Genomic DNA, 22,209 nt, shown 5'->3' on the forward strand with positions numbered 1-22,209 from the left:
AGTGGTGCCAGCTGCCAATGGGCCCACCTTCCAGCCACTATCTGGGGAGGAGGGCCAGGCCCAGGTGGCTGTTCATGCAGCATGATCTGAGGGGACAGCAGCTGCAGCTGCAGCAGCAGCAGCAAAAGGAAAATGGGAAAATGGGCCCTGGCCGGTGTGGTTCAGTCAGTTGGAATGTCATCTCATAAACCAAGAGATTGTGGGTTCAATTCCCAGCCAGTACATATGCCTAGGTTCCAACCTGGTAATGCTGTCTTGAGAGGGAGGGCAGGCAGGCCCACAACTAGCAGCACGGCTCTCCATAGAATAGCTTGGAAGAGTGCAGTTCCTGCTTTTATTGAGAGCTGACCTTTCCCAGCTCGGAGTCCAGCTGCTCCACAGGACTTGCCACCATATGGTGTGATTTCAAAGAAAATGCTTTCACCCCTGAAATACCTATGCATTGGGATGGCATAGACGAGCTAGTGAACTGAGGAGGACTTGAACCATTGGAGAACATTAGGGAAGGGGGTGCCTATCACTGCCTCTCCTCACACAAGATGAAAACATTAAGTGCTTATCACCATTGGACTAAAGATGCCCTGGGTTTAGCCTTCCCAAGGCTGAGCCCCTCCCAGCTGGCAGCAGCTTCTGGAGCAAGCCCGCCTCTTCCCAGACCTTATCACATGCAGGGGTGACAGCTGTCAGGTCTTCAGCTGCTGCCCAGGCAGCCTGAGGTCCAGTGCTGAGATCCTGGCTGAGAAGGGACCTGGGTCATGCTGGAGTTGGCACACCTACCCTGGGATTCAAACATGCTTGACCTCAACTGTCCAGGAGCGTGTCACGCTGTTTTTTCTTTTGTGAGGTTAATTGGCCTGGTATAAATAAAGTTACCAGACAGAAACATGCCCTGCCCCATGGTAGCGCATCTACACACAAGCCCCCAAGGAGTAGCCAGGGAACTTTGACCTGGAAGGCCTTGCCTTGTGTTTAGGTCTCAATACAGTGTCCTGCAGTCTTCATGTGCCATTGGACTGCCAGCAGCCTGGTGACAGAAACTCCACGCCCTCTGCCTCACCACATCCATGAGAGGTAGTGCTGGTGCTCAGACAAGGCCTCTGCAGGCTCGGAACTAGCCTGGTCCCCAAGACTGCTCCGGGGCACAGGAATCTTTGGTGTGTCAGGGAAGACCGCAGTGTTTGCCAACATTAAACTTAGCGTTGTGGGCTTTGCATGGGTTATCACAAGACTAAGGGGAATTTCCTTGAAAGGGATCTCCATTTTACTAATTGTCAAAGCCAAGGGAAAAGGACAACATGAGCTTCACGTCTGCTCAGTGATGACGCAGCCTCACATTGCACCAGCAGATTACGATGACTGAACCTGTCAGGCACCCTCACAAGGTTTCTTAACTTAGATAGAGGTGCCCAATTCACTGTGTCTTTTGTAGGGAGGGAATAAAAGGGTCAGCTAAGACACCTCAGCACTTGGGTATCAATGACAAGAGACCAAAAATAGGTTGTTACCCACAGTGAAGGTCCTCAACTGCCTGTCACATGGCTGGGGGTTCAGCTTCGATTTCTCAACAAAATGACTCTACTGGGGCTTTTTCTAACATTCTCTCTTGACCTTGGTGTGACCAAACAATTTAGTTTTCTATACACAAGTTCGGAAGGAATACCAACCTTTATTTACACTTCAGTTCAGTTTAGAGCCATCTTAGACAGTATAGCAGAGGAGGAAAAAGACCTGATTCTAGAACCAAGGCTCAAATTCTAACACCAGCACATGAACTGTGTGACAACAGGCAAATGTTACCCATGGCTGTGCAGTCAGGCGGGGAGAGCATCACCCGAGCTCCCAGCAGCCCTGACAGCTGCCTCTGCCCCAGCCGCCATGCCTGGCACTAAACCTCACAGGGACCCGGGGAGTTACTGAACCTCTGCGGTTGCCCCTAGCCCCAGACATTCACCAAAGGAAAGAAACAGGAACCCGAATTGGCACAAGGACTGAGAAAAACTGTAGGTGTTCAATAAATAATAGTCATTTACAAGTCTTGCCTGGGATAAGGACAGAGGGCCTTTGTACAGAGGTGCTGAATTTGGACTCCAGTTTCGAGGGAGAAAAGCAGCTGGTATGAAGGTGCAACACTCCCACCTGGAACCCTTTTCATTTGGTGGGTCAAATAACGCGATTTTAAAAATCAAATACTTAATACTCATCTAAAATCCGCCCAAACACTAAATATGCACACTTACACCAGACATGTGCTGTGTATGCACACAGAAACTATGAGGCAGTTGAAACTATTAGACCAAAACGTGCCGTAATTGTCTGTCCCAGAGTGGTGACCAGTGGCTGCACAATAGCTGTTTAAAATTGGTGGTTAAATGAAAACCAGAACTCAACAAATCCTGGGAGAGCGTAACATTTACAAGTAAATAGTAAATACAATTGTATTTTAATTTCTTGGTCTCTGAAAACTAAGCTGTGACTGCTTTAAGTTAACGATCCAAGTTATATGTATTTCCTCTAGTACTGAGGGGCACAGCCTTCCAGTGTCTACACAACTTACTGAGTAGACTCAATAGATTCTATTTTACAGTCTCTATGTACAGAGTTCAAACATTATTTTTAAACTTCATTTGGGAGTCCTTCAATAAAAAAATAATCCCCATTCTCCACCTTCTTGGGAAGTGCCAGACTAACCCCTGACTGAAGCTGTAGCTCTGAGTATGTGGAAAAATCCGTCTCCCCCACCCCAGACCACAAAGTGCAACGAATTCACACTGAAGGGGGAGAAGCAGCATCTATTGTGTTAGAGTCTGAGTCTCTTCCCTGTAGCAAGAAAAGTCTCTTCCCAGGTGTGCCAGTGTTCTGAGTTGCCAGGGAAATAGGACTCTCAAGCCAGAGCAGGAAAGTCTTCAGGGTCGTCCGGGTTTGGAGCAACTTCTTGCATCTAAAAAAGAAAAGTTTCGAAACCAATTGTCATTTCTCCCATTCCTTTTTGGGCAGAACACTGTGACACATGGCGCCGTCTGCCACCTAGGGGACAGACAGGGCCCCACTGAAAGAGGAGAGCTTCAGGGTGGCAGGTGAGGTGCTGCCTCTGAGCTGCGGCGTCCAAGGGCACCTCCCCCTTCTCACTCCTTTCCCCTCTGCAACGTGCCAGGCAGTGCCCCCCACCTTCCCCGCTTTTGTATCTGGCACTTCCTTCAATCAGTACACAAGACAGAATGTTCACTATGTGGAACTATAAGGATGGCTCCAGACAACTCCTGCCCTGGAGGGGCTCATGGGGTGAAGGGAGAAACAGACTGGGAAAGTCAGTGGTAACTCCAGAAACAGATGCCCTGTGAAGTAGCCCCATGCTAGGGGTGTCCAAAGCAATTTGGTGGCAAAGTACACATTGCAATCAGGGGAAGTTTTTCAGGAAGAGCAGGTTCTCCTAGAGGTAAGCCACAGTGAATGAGCAAGAGATCATGGATTCTGGAACAGTGCAACTTGACTGTGATGGGGGTGGGGGCCTGATGGCAGTTCTGAGCTAGAAGAGCACAGGTGGGCAGCAGGGGGACAGGAGGAGGGACAGACACATCATCACACTCCACACTAGTGCTGAGGGTGGCTACAGCTCAGCTATTGCAAAGGAGTGAATATATATTTTCTATTCTCAGAACAGAACCCTTTTTCATCTTGCTCAAGTACAACAAACTAGGCACTCCTCCCTGGGGCTGCTTCCGGAAGCCAGGGAATTGGGCAGCAAAAGGAACATTTCCCAGACCAGCCATAGAAAGGGGGCTGCTCCTGTTGGACTCCATAGGGCCACACTGGCCACAGGGCCTTCTGCCCTACTCCCCTGAATAGGTATTTATATGTTCATAAATGTTTACAAAGCAGCTACTACATGTGCACTGTGCTAGGCCCGGGGAAACCGATGATGAGCACGGAAACCGAGGTGGTTGCTCCTGTCCACTGACACAATCGATAATCCAACCAGTGAGAGAACACAGTCACAAATGGAGATGTTGCTTCAAAGAGAAGAAACAAAATTCCCTGCTTAAGGGCTCTGAGCTGGTCTGCAAGGAGATGCAATCAAAGAAGCCTTCTCTGAGTAGACATGGTTACAGGAGCTGTTCAGGTGAGCAGGCAAGGGTCCTGTGGGGTAATGAGCAACTAGTCTACGAACTAGAGGCAGAGCATACTTGCTGAGGAGTGTGGAAGAGTGGGCTGAGCCGTCAAGCATTCTGTCTGTGCCATAAGGGTACAGGGCACACAATTAGGCCATCGTGAGTAGGCAACTGTCACTCGATCTGATTCAGTGAGGCCTGGGGATCTTGTCTGAGGCAGATTACTTTTTCTCTGGTTCGTGGGGAACCTTCAGGGCAGACAGTGGGCCTCCTGGAGACCCTGGAGGCCAGGACTGCAGAGGGGTTGTACCCAACAGATTCCCATGATGTTGACATCCCCATTCCAAACACCCCCACATCAGACCCACACTAGGCAGAGGAAGAGTACATGACAGAAATGGATGGCCCTCTGAAATTAGACTAGGCAGGGCCAGGACATCCTTATCCTCTGAGGTTCTTCAGAAAACCACCCAGGATTTAAAATACAAATACCTACCACCACTTCTGCTCTGGGTCCATAGTTCTCTGCCCTCCTGATCCTTCCCCGGCTGCCCCGTGTGCCACCTCTGGCTCCACGCCCAGGACGAGGGAGGTTACCAAAATTAATCTCCAGCTGGGATGTGATGTCATTGGCTGCTTTCCGGAAAACGTGGGTGTCATCCTCACAGTCATTCTTTACCATCTGAAACACAGTTACAGCATCAAGCACATACACACAGCTATTTCCATGAACACACATTGGGCTCAGGGTCCTAGCGATGGGCCACAAGGAAGCCAGGACAGCCTCATGGCCAGAAGCGGCCCTCCCTGATGTGCCATGGGCACTGGGCTGCAGGGCGGGCAGAGGAAGATGACAGTGCTGCTCTGGATCCAGCACGGTGGGGGTCACATTTCACAGCCACACATTCTTATATTCACAGTCTTAATCCAAACATCTTTGAAATTACTATTACTTCCACTGAGACCAAATTTCTACCAGTTTAGCAGGTTAAGATATAAGATTTGACATGACTAACAACTGAGATAAATGTTTTATATCCAAGTGTTATTTTAATAAGATTAAAACATTTTAATTTTTGCCTTTTATTTGTTCACAGACACCACCTTGATAAATAAGGAAATATTCTCCTTCCTTGAAGAGAACTTGCTGAAGAAACTCCTTTCAGTGTAGGTGCTGACTGTACAAAGACCGTATGTTAAAAACTGCATGATTTGCAGTGAACAATTCTTAGTGAAACTCTATGAAAATAGTAAAACAACAGAGTATGGGTATGTGAGGACTGCTACCAATGCTGCATAAAGAATGCCAACTGCTTTTTAAGAACTGCTCTATAAAATACTTTAAGAAAGTATATTTTATTGTAAGAGGTCAAATAAGTTCTGTCTCTTCTCAAAAGAAAACCATATTAAATAAATCTTCAATTTTGATTTGGCTTCAACTCTTAATAATGGATTTTAAAAACCCTCACATTTAAGTAAAATATAAACCTAAGGAAATAGGCCAATGATCTTGAATGAGAATCCCCATAGTGCTATAAGGTTAAATGTTCCTACAACTTGTCAAGGAAATAAAATCAAATTTCCCTGCCCTTGTCTGATAGCTCAATTGGTTAGAGCATTATCCCTATACGTCAAGGTTGTAGGTTCTATCCCCAGTCAAGGGCACATACAGGAAGCAACTAATGAATGCATAAATAAGTGGAACAACAAATCAATGTTTCTCTTTCTCTCCCTTCCTCTCTCTAAAATCAATCTATCAATACATGTTTTTAAAAAACAATCACATTTCCCTGAGCATATCAACCCCTTTTGACTATATGCTCATTATAGGTTTCAAGTTTGACATTTATGTCCCTTGAACATCCCAGATTAAAGTAAAGCAGAAACCTTAAGTAGATGGACTCTGGAAGCTAAAAAAGGTGAAGGAAAGAACGATTCAGAAGAACTGGCATTCTGGTAAAAAGATACACACCAAACAAATAGTAGACAGCAAAATAGTAAACTAATGCCTCCTGGTTTAGAAAACCACAGGGACCAGGCAGCACCTCCCCAGTAAGAAGGGACAATGTGCAACGGCTGCTGAATGAGCTAACAGAGGCCAAGTGCTTGGAGGGCCCAGCTCTATCTGCAGGCTAGTGTTAGTCTGACCTTTGCAAACAACAGAGCTCCAAGAAATGAGACGCATTATTCAAGTGTTTTTGTCTCTTAGGGTGCCCAGAACAAAGTAAACTGGTGACACCAAGATTTTTGGCTTATGCTACTTTAAGAACAATTCCCAGCTAAAATCTCCAATGTTGTAATATTACCAAGGACCCAAATTGTGTGTATGCTTCTCGCAGACCAAGCTTGATGACTCAGCTAACCCAGTTGCTTCAAATATTCCAGGGGCCCTCTCTCTGGAGCCAGGGAGGATGAATCTGGTATGGATTAAGGAAGAGCAGCTTCTATTTTTACCTAACATGTCAGTTGCACATTTGTTTTAGGCCAGGCTTTATTTACAATTCCCCAGAACAGAAAAGAACAAAGAAAGTGAAGAAGAGAAGAACTAACCCAGCTAACTGATGTACTTGTAAAAAAAAAAAATCCTTCCAGAGATTTCCATGTGTACAAAAAGTCACTGCCAGTGGGACAGCTCAAAACCTACTCGTAAGGCCTCTGAGGGCTTGCACTGACCCCAACAGGAGGATGGGAGAGGAATCTGTATCATAAATGACCCTTTAATGAAGGTATTCGTACAAAGAACACAGCTAACCTATGTGTAAATGGGAACACAGAAATCTACCTAATGCAACATTCCTGAGTGCCATTTCTGTTTGAGTTTCAAACAGAAAATAAATGAATAGCATCCAGCAGAGGAGGAGTCTGCTCATCACCATCGCTGACACAGAGATTGGAATCAAGATAAACAGCTGTGGCTGAATGGTGCAAATTATAAATTTTAAAATTAAAATAATTAACTTCAAAAACTTAAACAGAACACAATTAAATGACTCACTGACCATACTTATCAATATGTACTGATAGATATTTTCAAAGCTGAAGCCTCTGCTAAAGAGCTGAACACAAACCATGAGCACTAAGGCCCTCACAGGAGAGAGGCGTTGGGAGCAATCCCGGCTGGACAACAGGCTGCTGCTGGGCATGTCTAGGCACATCCAGGCGCCTGGTCTGAGTGTCAGCTGTTATGCAAAGGGAGCAAAGCTGCTGCAGGAACACAAGAAAGGCCTTAGAGGGCAAAGCACCCCGATCAGTTTAAAATGGTCAGCTCCTAGTGAAATGCTCCAAGGATTGGAGGTGAGGGTAATTAAATCATGGAATGCAGAATAGTCAGTCACCCTTTGAAATAGCATCATTCATGAAACATGCTGTATATCTCTTTTAAGACAAAAATGAGGTTCAGTTAATATAAAGTATTTGCATAGTCTCAGCACAGTTCTGGGTCCAGAGGAAAATCTACTGTCCTTCTACTGCTTTAAGTGTCAACAGGTCAAGAGTCAATTATTTGACAATAAAGATTCAGTAAATTAGGCACACGTCATCTCAATTACTCTTAGGTAGCAACTAGAATGCCAGCTACTAATGATACATTTTCAAAACATAAGTGCAAAGGCCCCTGTCCTTTCCAGTAAGGTAACAGTGAAAATTACCTCCACATATAAAACATCATGCTTACATCATCTCTATATTTAGACTTGTGGATCACCACTGCTTTGGAAGGGACAGAGGTCTCAGGTTTCCGGATGTTAAATTCAGGCTTTGGTCTGGTCTGTTCTTGAAGAGTTTTCCACTCATCTAGGGTCATCTCTTGAACTTGAGTTTCTTCTTCTACCTCCAATTCAGGAACTCTAGAAAGTACATAATCATAAAGAATAATTTTTGATGGGTCTGAAATGTCTACTTTATCAAAGAAAAAGTCCTAACCATTTGTTGAACATACTTTCACAGTACTACACCTCAAATCTAAATAAGGTAAGAAAATCTTTGAGCCATAAGCTTCCTTATTTTAATGCCATCATTGCCAACTGAAGATACTTCCTGTTTGTGTTCAAAACAGTCTTTGAAAAACAGAAACATTACCACCCCAGTTACATTAACATTGCACTTGACTACCAGGCTCTCCCTTCCAATACCAGGTGGCATTCTGCATAATGAGATAATTGTAGAAGAAAATGGGAGAAGATATTGAGATAAAAAAATAAAGGAAACCATGAACAAATTATAAAATAATGGGCCACAAATGCCTACTTTCATAAATATCCACTTTGAATTTGTAAGTTTTTAAAAGAAAACAAAATAAACATGTAAGTTAATGAAGTCCAGAAATAAACCCTCACATTTATGACCAACTGATTTTTTTTTGACCAGGATGCCAAAGACAGAAGGAGAACAGTCTCTTCAAGAAATGGTGCTGGGAAAACAAGATATCCACAAGCAAAAGAATAAAGTTGGGCCCTTACCTCACACCATAAATACAAGAGCTAGAAGTAAAAAAACTCTAGAAAACATAGGGGTAAACCTTCACAACTTTGGATTAAGCAATGGTTTCTTATATATGACACCATAAACACAAGCAACAAAAGAAAAAGCAAACAAACTGAACATCACCAAAACTGAAAACCTTTGTGCTGCAAAGGATACCATCAAGAAAGTAAAAAGACAACCCACAGAATAGTAGAAAATATTTGATAATCATATATCTGATAATGGACTTACATCTAAGAATATATAAAGGACTCTTACAACAGAAAATAAACAGAAAAGACCCAACTGAAAAATAGGTAAGGCTCTGAACAGATATGATTCCAAAAACAGGTCTATAAATAGCCAATAAGATGCTGCACATCATTAGCCATTGGGAAAATGCAAATCAAAACCACCACAACTTACACTACTCCAAACTCACTGGGGTGTTTAAACCCAAAAGGACATTTAACAAATTGTTGGTGAGGATGTGGAGAAAGTGGAACCTCACACATTGCTGTTGGGAATATGAAATAGTGTGGCCATTTTGGAAAACAGTCTGACAGTTCCTCAAAAACTTAAACACAGAACTGCCATCTGACTTGGCAATGCCACTCCTAGGTATATACCCAAGAGAAACAAAAATGCATGTCCATGTGAAAACTTAAACAAGAATCGTGCAAAAGTTCAATAATGCTGTTTAGAGTAGCTTCATCTATAATAGCCAAATACTAGAAACAGTCTAAATGTCCATCAGCTGATAAATGAATGAACAACATATGGTATACCTATATTATAAAAATTACTTGGCTATAAGAAGAAATGAAGAAGTAACATGTTACAACATGAATAAATCTTGAAAACATTGTTATATAAGATAAATCAGGCAAAAAAGTTTACATACGATTCATTTATATGAGATAATAATATAATGTGATCCATTTATATGAAATATCCAGAAAAGGCAACTTCACAGAGACAGAAAGCAGAGTAGTGGTAGCCAGGGGCTGGGCGGGGGGTGGGGGGTGGGGGTGGGGTGGATAGGAACCGACTGCTTATGGGTATGGGGTAGTGAAAATGTTTTAGAACTAGATAATTAGATAATGGCAATGGTGGCATAACGTTGTGCAATGTACTATATATCACTTAATTATACACTTAAAATGATTAAAATTATAAATTTTATTTTATACTTATTTTACCACCAAAAGAAAAAATATACAAAAAAGAAATGAAATATTAATATATCTTATGATATGGATAAACCCAACAACATATGCTGACTGATGCAAGTGAGACACAAAAGAACAAATACTATATATTCTACTTCTAAGCAGTATCTAAAACAGGCAAATTCACAGAGACAAAGTAGAAGCAGGTGATCAGAGACTGAGGGGCAGGGGGAATGGGAGTTACTATTTCATGGGTACAGATTTCTGTTTACAACAATGAAAAGTTCTGAAGGTAGATGGTGGAAATGGCTACACACAATGTGAATATAATTAATACCACTAAACTGTATACTTGAAAGTGGTTAAAATGGTTATGTTATATATACTTGATCACAATTTTAAAAAACTGATACCAAAAACCACTGAATTGTACAGATTAAACTGATGAAGTATATAATATAGGAATTATATAAGGTCTAAAAGAAAAAATCATTAAGGGTGGGAACAGAAAGGGAATCAAATCTATAACACCATCAGAGTTAAAAAGCAAATGTAATTTAAAGTTCTAGATTACAGGTTAATGATATTAAAAATATAAGTAAAATCAGAAGAGAAACCTAATCACAGAGGAAGCAAAAAGACATAGGAAGTAAAGTGATTTTAAATACCAAGCTGATACTAAACCACCCAAGCGGCAGATGTCTCTGAAGAAGCATGAAGGACCTTTCTGGGATGTTGTGTTACATTCTCTATCTGGATAAGAGTTTGGGTCACCCAAGTATATGCATTTATCAAAACAATGAATGTAAACTTATTTTTTTACATTTCATGTTAAGTTTTGATTCAGTTTAGCTGATGGGTAGAGGTGTTTATTGTAAAAACTTTAAACTTTGCTGTGTTTGAAATTATGAATAACAAGTGTTGGAAAATACTAATATTAAAATATATCCCAAACTAATATTGGAAAAAATATGAAAAGACATTAAAACTTGCAATATTAAAATGCTGGAAAGAACCCAAACTCATCCTGAGAGAAATTTGGTGGAAAAAATTAGATATTAAACAGCAAAATATTAAGCAGTTTAAAATGTAATGAGCCCAGGACTTCTGGCCAAGATGGAGGCATAGGTATAGACACATTGTGCTTCCTCACACAACCAAAAGAACCACCACCAAATTTAAAACCAAAAAACAACCAGAACTGACAGAAAACTGAACTGTATGGAAGTCCACCAGGAGTTAAAGAAGAAACATTCATCCAGACCAGTAGGAGCAGGGGAGACGGGCAGGAGGGCACAGAGGACTAGCAGCAAGGCAGCTGCTGGAGGACTGGGGCAGGCAAGGTGGCGGCTGGTGGGCCCAGGCAGTGTCTTGCAAACTAGGTGGTCCCACATTTGCATGCAGATAAACCAGGAGGAACAACTGGGGAGTGAGACAGACCAAGCAACCCTGGATTCCAGCGCCGGGAAATAAAGCCTCAAACGCCTGATAGATAACACCTGTGGGAATTGAGGCGCCAGGAGAAACTCCCAGCCTCATAGGAGAGTTCGTTGGAGAGACCCACAAGGTCCTAGAACATACACAAACCCACCCACCTGGGAATCAGCACCAGAAGGGCCCAGTTTGCTTGTGTGTAGTGGAGGAAGTGACTGAAAACCGGCAGAGAGAAGAGCAAGTGCCACTGTTCCCTCTTGGACCCCTCCCCCACCTACAGCATCCAACACAGCAACCAGGGTTGCCCCGCCCTGGTGAACACCTAAGGCTCCACCCCTCACTACATAATAGGCATGCTGAGACAAAATAAAACAAACAAAAAAAAAGACCCAAGTGAAAGAACAGATCAAAGCTCCAGAAAAAATACAACTAAGTGACCAAGAGATAGCCAACCTATCAGATGCACAGTTCAAAACACTGGTTATCAGGATGCTCCAGGAACTCACTGGGTACTTCAACAGCATAAAAAAGACCCAGGCAGCAATGAAGGTTGCATTATGTGAAATAAAGAAAAATCTACAGGGAACCAACAATGACAGGAAGGAAACCAGTACTCAAATCAACAGTTTGGAGCAGAAGGAAGAAAGAAACATTCAACCAGAACAGAATGAAGAAACAAGAATTCAAAAAAATGAGGAGAGGCCTAGGAACCTCCAGAACATCTTTAAACATTCCAACATTCAAATCATAGGTGTTCCAGAAGGAGAAGAAGAAGAGCAAGAAACCGAAAACTTATTTGAACAAATAATAAAGGAGAATGTCACTAGTCTGGCAAAGGAAGTAGACTTTTAATAAGTCCAGGAAGCTCAGAGTCCCAAAGAAGTTGGATCCAAGGAGGAACACACCTTGGTGTGTTCACATCATAATTATATTAGCCAAGATGAAGGATAAGCAGAGAATCTTAAAAGCAGAAAGAGAAAAGGAGACAGTTACCTACAAAGGAGTTCCCATTAGACTATCAGCTGATTTCTCAAAAAAAAAAAACTTTGCAGGCAAGAAGGGGCTAAAAACAAGTATTCAAAGTCATGAAAGGCAAAGATCTACATCCAAGATGACTCTACCAGCATTCTATCATTTATAATAGAAAGGCAGATAAAGTGCTTCCCAGATAAGGTCAAGTTAAAGGACTTCATCATCACCAAGCCCTTATTTTATGAAATGTTAAAGGGACTTATCTATGAAAAAGAAGATAAAAAATATGAGCAGTAAAATGACAACAAACTCACAGCTATTAACAACAGAACCTAAAAAAAAAAAAAGCAAAACTAAGCAAACTAGAACGGAACAGAATCACAGAAATGGAGATCACATGGAGGGTTATCAGTGGGGGAGTGGGTGGGGAAGAGAGGGGGAAAAGGTACAGAGAATAAGTAGCATAAATGGTAGGTAGATAATAGACAGAGGGAGGTTAAGAATAGTATAGGAAATGTAGAAGCCAAAGAACTCATATGTATGACCTGTGGACATGAACTAAAGGGAGGGAATGCGGGTGGGAGAGGGTGTGCAGGGTGGAGGGGAATAAAGGGGGGGAACAGGACGACAACTGTAATAGCATAATCAATAAAATATATTTTAAAAAATAAATAATAAAAATTTTAAAAAAGGAAAGGTATCAAAAATAAAAATAATCCCCTAAAAATAAACACACACATCAATAAATAAATAAATAAATAAATAAATAAAATGTAATGAGCCCAGAATAACCCCATGTCTCTGTGGTCAATTAATATTCAACAAATGGGACAGGAGCACAAAATGGAGTAAAAATAACCTCTTCAGCCCTGGCTGGCATAGCTTAGTGGATTGAGCGCGGGCTGCGAACCAAAGCATCGCAGGTTTGATTCCCAGTCAGGGCACATGCCTGGGTTGCAGGCCATGGCCCCCAGCAACTGCACATTGATGTTTCCCTCTCTCTCTTTCTCCCTCCCTTCCCTCTCTAAAAATAAATAAATAAAATCTTTTAAAAAAAATAACCTCTTCAACAAATGGTGTTGGGAGATCTGGACAGCTACATATAAAAAAAATGAAACTCAACCACCAACTTGCACCATACACAAAAATAAACTCAAGATGGATAAAAGACTTAAATATAAGGCATGACACCATAAAAATCCTAGAGAACACAGACAGGAAAATTTGTGTCCCCTAGAGCAAGGGACCTAAAAGAAAGAATAAACAAATGGGACTCCATCATATTAAAAAGCCACTGCATGGCTAAAGAAAACATTAGGAAAATGAAAAAAGAACCAACCATACGGGTAAATATATTTGCCAGTGATACCTTGAACAAAATATATAAAGAACTCACATGACTCCACACTAGGAAGACTCCACACAAACAACACAATTTTGTGACTCCACACAAACAACACAATTAAAAAATGGGCAAAGGGCCTTGGCTGCTGTGGCTCAGTGGATTGAGTGCCAGCCTATAAACCAAAGGGTCACTGGTTCAATTCCCAGTCAGGGAATATGCCTGAATTGTGGGCCAGATCCCCAGTGGGAGGTGCATGAAAGGCAGCCACACAGTGGTATTTCTATCCCTCTCTTTCTCCTTCCTTCCCCTCTCTCTGAAAATAAATAAGTAAAATAAAAATTTTTTTTAATGGGCAAAGGACCTGAACACTTCTCCAAAGAGGACATACAGAGGGCCCAGAGACATATGAAAAGATGTTCAGCATCACTAGCCATCAGAGAGATGCAAATTAAAACCACAATGAGATACCACTTTCACATGGGTCAAAATGGCCATCATAAACAAATCAACAAACAACAAGTGCTAGTGAGGTTGTGGAGAAAAGGGAACCCTAGTGCACTGTTGGTGGGAATGCAGACTGGTATAGCCACTGTGGAAAACAGTATGGAATTTCCTCAGAAAACTAAAAATGAAACTGCCTTTCAACCTGGCAATTCCATTGCTGAGATTATACCCTAAGAATCCTGAAACACCAATTCAAAAGAACCTATGCACCCCAATGTTCATAGCAGCACAATTTACAATAGCCAAGTGCTGGAAGCAACCTAAGTGCCCATCAGTAAATGAATGCATCAAAAAAACTATGGTACATTTACACAGTGGAATTCTACGCAGAAGAAAGAAAGAAGGAGTTCCTACCCTTTTCGACAGCATGGATAGAACTGCAGAGCATTATGCTAAGTGAAATAAGCCAGGCGGTGGAAGACAAGTACCATATAATCACACTTATAAGTGGAACCTAATCAATAAAACAAACAAGGGAGCAAAATAGAACCAGAGACATGGAAATAAAGAACAAACTGACAGTAAGCAGAGGGGAGGGGACAAGAAGATAACAGGGGAAAGAAGGAGAACAGTCATCAAGGAACATGTATAAAGGACACGAGTACAAAGACAATGGGGTGGGGAGGACTGAATGTGGGAGGTGGGAAGAATAGGGCAGGGGAGAGTAATGGGTGGAAAATGGGGACAACTGTAACTGAACAATAAAAAAAAATAAAAATAAGTTTAATAAGTTCCCTAAAAAATAAAAAAAAATAATAAAATAAAATAAAAGTAATAAGAAATACCTCTCTGTATATTGCTATGATGCACCACCTGGATGTATTGATGAAAAAGCAAGGTGGAATGCAATGTATGTTAGTATTCACCTGGAGAGAGATACCAATATATACACATATAGTTTTTTTAAATTGTAGTATAAACCAGGGAAAGACCAGAGATAGAAGTTATATCAGACTGTACTTTTGAAAACAGGTAAATGTTTCATATAGTTATAAAACAGGCTTAAATGAAAATTCAATCTCTAAAATAAAAAAAAAGAAAAAAAAATTAAGCCCTGACAGGTGTGGTTCAGTTGGTCAGGTGTTGTCCTGCAGAGCAAAGGATCACTGGTTTAAAAAAGAAAATTAATGACATTGTTTATGAAGTTGGTTTTTAGAGAGAGGAGAGGGAGAAAGAGAGAAGAGAAGCACTGATGTGTGAGAGAAATATCAATCAGCTGCCTCCCCCATGTGCCCCAACCTGGGACAGGGCAAATGCAGGCCAGTGTTCTGACCAGTCATCCAACTGGCACCTCTTCACTCTACAGGATGATGCCCAACCAACTAAACCACGCCAGTCAGGGCAGAAGAAACTCTTAAAAGTGCCTTTAAAATAGGAATTTACTTATTTCTCTCTATAGCAATCTCTATAACTGTGTAGCAATCATATTATTGGAGGTGGTGTGGGTAATACTACTTGTGACTGCAGTTTGTGTTACAAATGAGTAATAGTATAATGTTACTGACAACTGGGATTTTCAGCATGGAGGAAAAAGAAACAAACACACAAAAAATTTAACCCTGACCAGTGTGGGTTGGGTGTTGTCCCGCAAAGCAAAAGGTCACAGATTTGACTCCCGGTCAGTACACAAGCCTGAGATGCATGTTCAGTCCCTGGTCAGAGTGCATGCAAAAGGCAACCAATGACGTTTCTCTCTCACATTAATGTTTCTCTCCCTCTCTGACTCCCTCCCGTCCCCTCTCTAAAAATAAATAAATAAATAAAATCTTAAAAAATATATTTTAAAAATTTTAGTTAAAACTCTTGTAGTCCTAGCCCTGGCTGGTGTGGCTCAATGGATTGAGTGCTAGCCTGTGGACTGAAAGGTCACCAGTTCAGTTCCCAGTCAAGTCACGTGCCTGGATTCCGGGCCAGGTCTCCAGTTGGGGGCATGTGAGAGGCAACTGATCAATGTATGTCTCACACATTGATGTTTCTCTCCCTCTCTTACTCCCTTCCTGTCTTTCTACAATAAATAAATAAAATCTTAAAAATAAAGAAATAAATAAATCTCTTATAGCCCTAAATTTCAAATGGAAATATTAACTCATAATATATTTTATCTTAAAAATATATGTGTGTGTCTATTTCCCAGCTCTGTCAGTTAAATGTCTTAGCAGTGAGCAACCCCTAGTGCTCAGACTATGGTTTCTAAATACCATGTTCTATTATTAAAAAAACCATGGCTCTTTGAAAAGTGGCTCAGTATGAAGTATAGGATAGGAAGTATAGATGATGAATATGGAACAACATGTCTTACCAGAAAGCAAGGAAGCTACCTAAGACCAGTACATGTGTGTCAAAAGGATCAAGAGTCAACTTCAATATAAGTGGGTCATGATTTTTTTAAATGAGATATAATTGACATATATTACTTTCAGGTGTACAACATGATTTCATATTTATATATAATTGTGAAACAATCACCTCAATAAATCTCATTAATATCCATCACCAAAAAACAAACAAACAAAAAAAACAAACAATCAACCTGAAGAGACTCCTTCTACTCAAATAAATAAGCAGGTTAGTTTAAATAAAAACACACCAAATACGTTTAAGTCTGTAAGTTCATACTGACACTTAAAAAAAGATTTGGCATCTTTGAAGGATGCTAAGGAACCAGTTCATTCTGAAAATGGATAAACAAGGAACTTTTACCTCCGTGCAACCCACTAGTTCTACTGTAGACTTTTCCAGCTAATAAAGAATGACAGAAATTAGATGACCAATTTGCAGCCTCAATGGATAAATGTAATGATAATTGGTAATCTTCTACAACCTATGAAACAACCTTGCCAAAAAGTTGAACCTGAATTTGATCAAACTTTTCTCTCTCAATTATTAATTTTCAGGAAATACACAAACTATGAGGGACAGAGAAATACATTCATGTACTCTACAGGAAATGCTGTGCTGGAACTGGCTTGCATCATAAATTTCCAGGAATTTTGTGAACCAGCTATTAAACACAGTTGTTAAAAATTAAATGATATAAACTCATAATTAACTATATTTAAAAAGTTAAATAATACCCACAAATCACTATTCCCTAATTATTTCAGCACATTTTACCTTTATCTGTGCTCTTAGGGTTACTTATGCCTATTGTATGTGTATAATGGAAATACTACATAATGGTGTGTACTGCATATCTCTCCCCGACTCTGTGTTCAGCGATGTCATGTTGGTAGTTTTAAATCAGCCATGGTAAGAGTGTTTACACTACAGAAACCTGCAAGTGCAACAGATGTGGGATTTTCATCCCAGAGAACCAAACGTTGAATATTCATTGGCACACCACTGCCCGCCCACAGGGATGCCATCAATACAATTCTGACCCTGGGAAACTCTTTGGACATATGACCTAGTTTCTCAAACAAATAAATTGCAAGGGTGGAAAAAAAGAGAAAATTTATTGATTAAAAGTGGCTTAAGGAAAAAAAATGACTTAGGGTAATCAAGATAATGTGATATTAGTATAATAGAGTCAGACCAACAAAATAGAAAGTACAGAAATATACCCACACATACATGGGCAACTGATTTTCAGTAATAGTGCTCAGTGTGCTAAAATGACTGGATATGCAAAAAGAAGGAACTTCTATGAATACCTCAAAACTTACAAAAAATCAACTCAAAAGGGATCAAATATTACTTTTTTAAAAAATGGATCAGAAATGTAAGTATAAAACCCAAAATTATAAGACTGACATATTAAATTCACACTTCAAGAAGTTCTAAACCAAGAGGTGCACTGAATATACACTCTAACTAAATGTCAAAAGCTTGAGTGTTAGGTTAACATTCAGGCAAAGTCCAGATTAGAGAGCATCACCATTTTTTAGTGTATTTCTCACATACAAGCCTAATTTTGAAATTATCAAAAACTTGAAACAGTGCAATTAGAGATTTTAGTAACAATTTTAACACTTGACAACGCAGTGCAGAAACAAGAGCTCGGCATGGTCTGCCCCTAGACTGCCTGTGTGGCCCCTGTGATTCTACTAGATTTCCTGGCTGGCTATTCATTGTAACTTTTAAAATTTTTTTAAAGATTTTATTTTTTTTTATTTTTAGGTAGAGGGGAAGGAAGGAAGAAGGGGAGGGAAACATCAATATGTGGTTGCTTCTAGTGCACCCCCTACTGGAAACCTGGCCCACAATCCAGACTTGTGCCCTGACTGGGAATTGAACTGGCGACTCTTTGGTTTGCAGGCCAATCCACTGAGCCACACCAGCCAGGGATCTTTTTAAAGATTTTACTTAATTATTTTTAGACAGAGGAGAAGGAAGGGAAGAAGACAGGGAGAGAAACATTGATGTGTGGTTGCCTCTTGTGCGCTCCCTACTAGGGACCTGGCCCACAACCACCCAGGCATGTGCCCTGAGTGGGAATTGAACCGATGACCCTTTGGTTCACCGGTCGGCACTCAATCCACTGAGCCACCCAGCCAGGGTTCATTGTAACTGTTAATGTACATCTTTAAACTTATTTCTTAGTTGTTTTGAATGATAAGTTAATAGCTTTCAAAATCATCAATCATTGTAGCAATTTGCTCTTACAGTAAGTAACAATAAAAATAGCAGATATTTTTATATGGCACTAATGACGTGCCAGGTCCTACTCTACATAACACATATATAGTTTCCCCCAACCAACCCTTGTAACAACCCTCTGATGTAGATCCTATTATTACTTCCATTTTACACATGAAGGAAACTGAGACACAGAGAGTAAATAATTTGCTCAAGCCAGTAAGTGGCAGAGCTAGGATTTGAACCCAGCATACTAGCTTAGAGTCCATATTCTTCATCTTTTAAAGATTTTATTCATTTATTTTTAGAAAGGGGAAGGGAGGGAGAGAGGGAGAGAAACATTAATTATTTGTCTCTTGAGCACCCCCTACTGGGGACATGGCCTGCAACCCAGCATTTGCCCTAGACTGGGAATCCAACCGGCAACCCTTTGGTTCATTTGTAGGCCAGCACTCAAACCACTGAGCCACACCGACCAAGGCTGGAGTCCATATTCTTAAACCAATAGAAACCCTGCCCCTTAGAAGCTGAATGACGAATAAAAGTTAAATAAGTGAAGGGTGAAAGAGGATTTGGAACAGAGCTACAAGAAAAAAAAGGAAACAGTTACTTGTAAAAGCCCTATGGCAAGTGAGGGGAAGGGAACATAAAATAAGGGCCACCTGGCAATCCCAGAGAACACACAGTAACTCTGCAGGGTCCATACTACACAGGACCATGAAGGTCAGGACAAGGAATAGAAAAGGGACACGAAACTACAGGGGTCTTACCACAAGGTGTGAGGGCATAACAATCAGATTGCCAGTGTGAAAGCTACTTTGGTGTGGCAACAGGCTGGCAGAAGGTGAGCATGCAGGGAGCCCCATTAGGAGCTATAGTGACAGGTCAGATGGCAATAACTGAGACTATGATGGTGAGTGAAGGTAATGGATATTACAAAAATATACCAATCATCTGGGCAGAGTGACACACTGGATTTGGGGGACGAAGGGCATCAAAAAGGAGGAGGTCTCAAGGATGACCCCTAGGCTCTCATCTCTGCAACTGGTTGAATGGCAATGCTGTCCCCCAAGATGGAACACCTGATGAGAACTGGACATATGTGAACCTCAGTTGTGGACATGCTGTGCAGGAGGAGCACTGGGAATGCTCAAGGGGAAATGTCCAGTAGGAAGGTGGATACACAGGCCTGGAGTCCATGCTAAAGTTCGGAGCCCGGAGCCATGTATCCTAGAGTCAGTGTATAAATGGCAATTCAAATTGCATGGTCTGTGAGTTCCTATAAGACACTACAGAAAGGAAAGAAGATCTAAGGCAGAGCCCTTAAGAACTCAATATTTTAAAAGGTCAGAGAGACAAAGATAAGTCTGCAAAGGAGCTGAGAGGCAGAAGGAAAGCCAGAGAGCTCAGGAATCACAGAAACCAATGGTAGGGTGTGCTTAATAAGATTAATAAAGTCAGATGTTCTGAGAGGTCAAGGGCAGCACAGACCAAAACACTCATTAGGCCTGGAGACAGGTGGTGACTGTTTCAGAAAAGCAATGAGAACAAAGCCAGACCTAGAGTGAAGTGAAGATTAAGTAAGAAGGGAGAAAATGAAGAACACACACCTGAAAAAGGTTATCTGATTGAGAATGTGGGGCAAGAGGAGAAAACAGGAGAAATTGAGCATTTTTACAATGTTAAATTTTTTAAAGATTTTATTTATTTATTTTTTTAGAGAGGGAAGGGAGGGAGGGAGAGAGAAAGAGAGAGAGAAACATCACTGTGGGGTTGCTGAGGGCCATGGCCTGCAACCTAGACATGTGCCCTGACTGGGAATTGAACCTGCGATGCCTGGTTCACCGCCCACTCTCAATCCACTGAGCTACGCCAGCCAGGGCTGTTTACAATGTTAATTTTCAAAATGTTGATCGGAAGACCAGAGTTGGGAGGAAGGACCTGAGTACAACTAAAGAGGGAGAAGATACATGACAGCGTGAGATTTCTGTGAAGTTAGCAACAAAGAGGCTCCAAAGCCTCAAGAGGAGGGAGGAGAGATGGCACGTCCCTTTCACCATGAGGCAAGGACGCTAGAAGGCATACAGGTATAGGCAAGGTCGCACCTTTGGGAGCGGGAAGGTGATGAAGCTCCTATCTGGTGGCTCCTAATTTCTCTGTTATGCAGGGGCAAAGGTGTATCTAGAAAATGAAAGAGAAGGTCTAGGCAAATGGGGGCAGTGACAGAGATTTGAGGAGACAGAAAGGATTAAGCCAGTCATGGTAGTGGGGGACAGAAAGAGTGTACCCAAGAAATGGAGACTGCTGGGCAGTGTTGAGGGCTTACTTCAGAAGGCTGGTGATCAAGAATTTACAGGGGTTCCTGTCAGCCCCACTGTGACGTGTAGTGCTCAGCCTATGGGTGCAGGCAGAGGGAAGGGAGATAGCTAGCAGTCACCCAGAAGGCAGATTCTGCTAGCAAGGTACAACAAAAAATCCAAGGGGCAAAGGAGTATTAAGAATTGGCAAGAATGCTAGAGATGGACCAGAGACCTTAGCTCCATGAAGGAAAAGAGGGAGGAGAGAATAAAGGGACAGGAGAAGGGGTCATGACAAGAGAGAGACTAGTCACACTACAGACTGTTGATGGAAAAGAGGCATAGGCACAGGGCAGAAAGCTTGAATTTAAGCCATTAATTATTATTACTAACCATTCATTAGATTATTTGAATATTAATTAGTTCAATTTATTTTTCATTTTTTATTTTTTTTTAAACATCAATGTGTGGCTGCCTCTCACATGCCCCCACACTGAGGGCCTGCCTGCAAGCCAGGCATGTGCCCTGACTGGGGATCGAACCCGTGACCCTTTGGTTCTCAGGCCAGGGCTCAATCCACTGAGCCATACCAGCCAGGGCTAATTAGTTTAATTTTCTTTAATACATTAAGTAGATAAACCCTCTGTGATATGAGGAAAGGCTAAATAAGCTTTCTGCTCTGTGAAGAGCTCTTAGAAATCAGTAAGAAAAAGACCAACAACCCAATGGGATTGGAACCCAATGGGATGGGAATGAAACACTTACTTGGCTGGAGACCCTTCCTCCAGGGGGTCTGGGGGCTCCTCCACCATGGGGGGCTCCTCTGCAGGTGCAGATGGCTCCACATCACTGAAAAGCAGCAAGACCATTCTAGTCATACGAACTTGTTCACATCAATGCTGATATTCAAAATAGAAAAAAACATTTCAATGTCCTCTTTCCTCTATATACACATACAGGTAAACCACATCAAAATGAAAAAGAGAAAATGCTCTTATCCGCTAATCCATATCAATTATATCCACAAATGTGAAAGGTACTTTAAGAAACAGAAGTTTCTATGAGTGGCCTAAAGTTAAAAACAGATTATAAAGGCTCAGAAGAATTATTCAAAACTCTTAAAACTTAAGAAATTCCCAATGTTTCAGGGGTCATAAAATGACTTATAATAGGTAAGACTATGCGCTATCAGACCTTTTTTTTACTCTTTAGATTTTATTTATTTATTTTTAGAGAGAGGGGAAAGAAGAGGGAATAAGAGCGAGAGAAACACTGATTGACTGTGTCTTGCACGCCCCCAACTGGGGACCTGGCCTGCAATGCAGGCGTGTGCCCTGATG

The 22,209-nt window shown here is 41.4% G+C and overlaps 1 protein-coding gene across 2 annotated transcripts in view; it reads right to left on the reverse strand.

The window, feature by feature from the left end:
• Positions 1 to 1,646: 1,646 nt before the first annotated feature.
• Positions 1,647 to 22,209, reverse strand: part of HABP4 (hyaluronan binding protein 4) — a 41,160-nt gene continuing 20,597 nt past the window's right edge. For both annotated transcript variants that reach the window (XM_045839846.1, XM_045839845.1), the window contains 4 exons: positions 21,635 to 21,718; positions 7,780 to 7,951; positions 4,603 to 4,788; positions 1,647 to 2,938 (listed from right to left, as the gene is read on the reverse strand). In XM_045839846.1, coding sequence (XP_045695802.1) covers positions 2,882 to 2,938; positions 4,603 to 4,788; positions 7,780 to 7,951; positions 21,635 to 21,718 — 499 coding nt within the window. In that variant the 3' untranslated portion in view covers positions 1,647 to 2,881. The remainder of the gene's footprint in view (positions 2,939 to 4,602; positions 4,789 to 7,779; positions 7,952 to 21,634; positions 21,719 to 22,209) is intronic.

This window comes from Phyllostomus hastatus, unplaced genomic scaffold (assembly GCF_019186645.2).
Source record: "Phyllostomus hastatus isolate PE091 unplaced genomic scaffold, TTU_PhHast_1.1 phas_contig_312, whole genome shotgun sequence".
Classification (NCBI taxonomy): domain Eukaryota; kingdom Metazoa; phylum Chordata; class Mammalia; order Chiroptera; family Phyllostomidae; genus Phyllostomus; species Phyllostomus hastatus.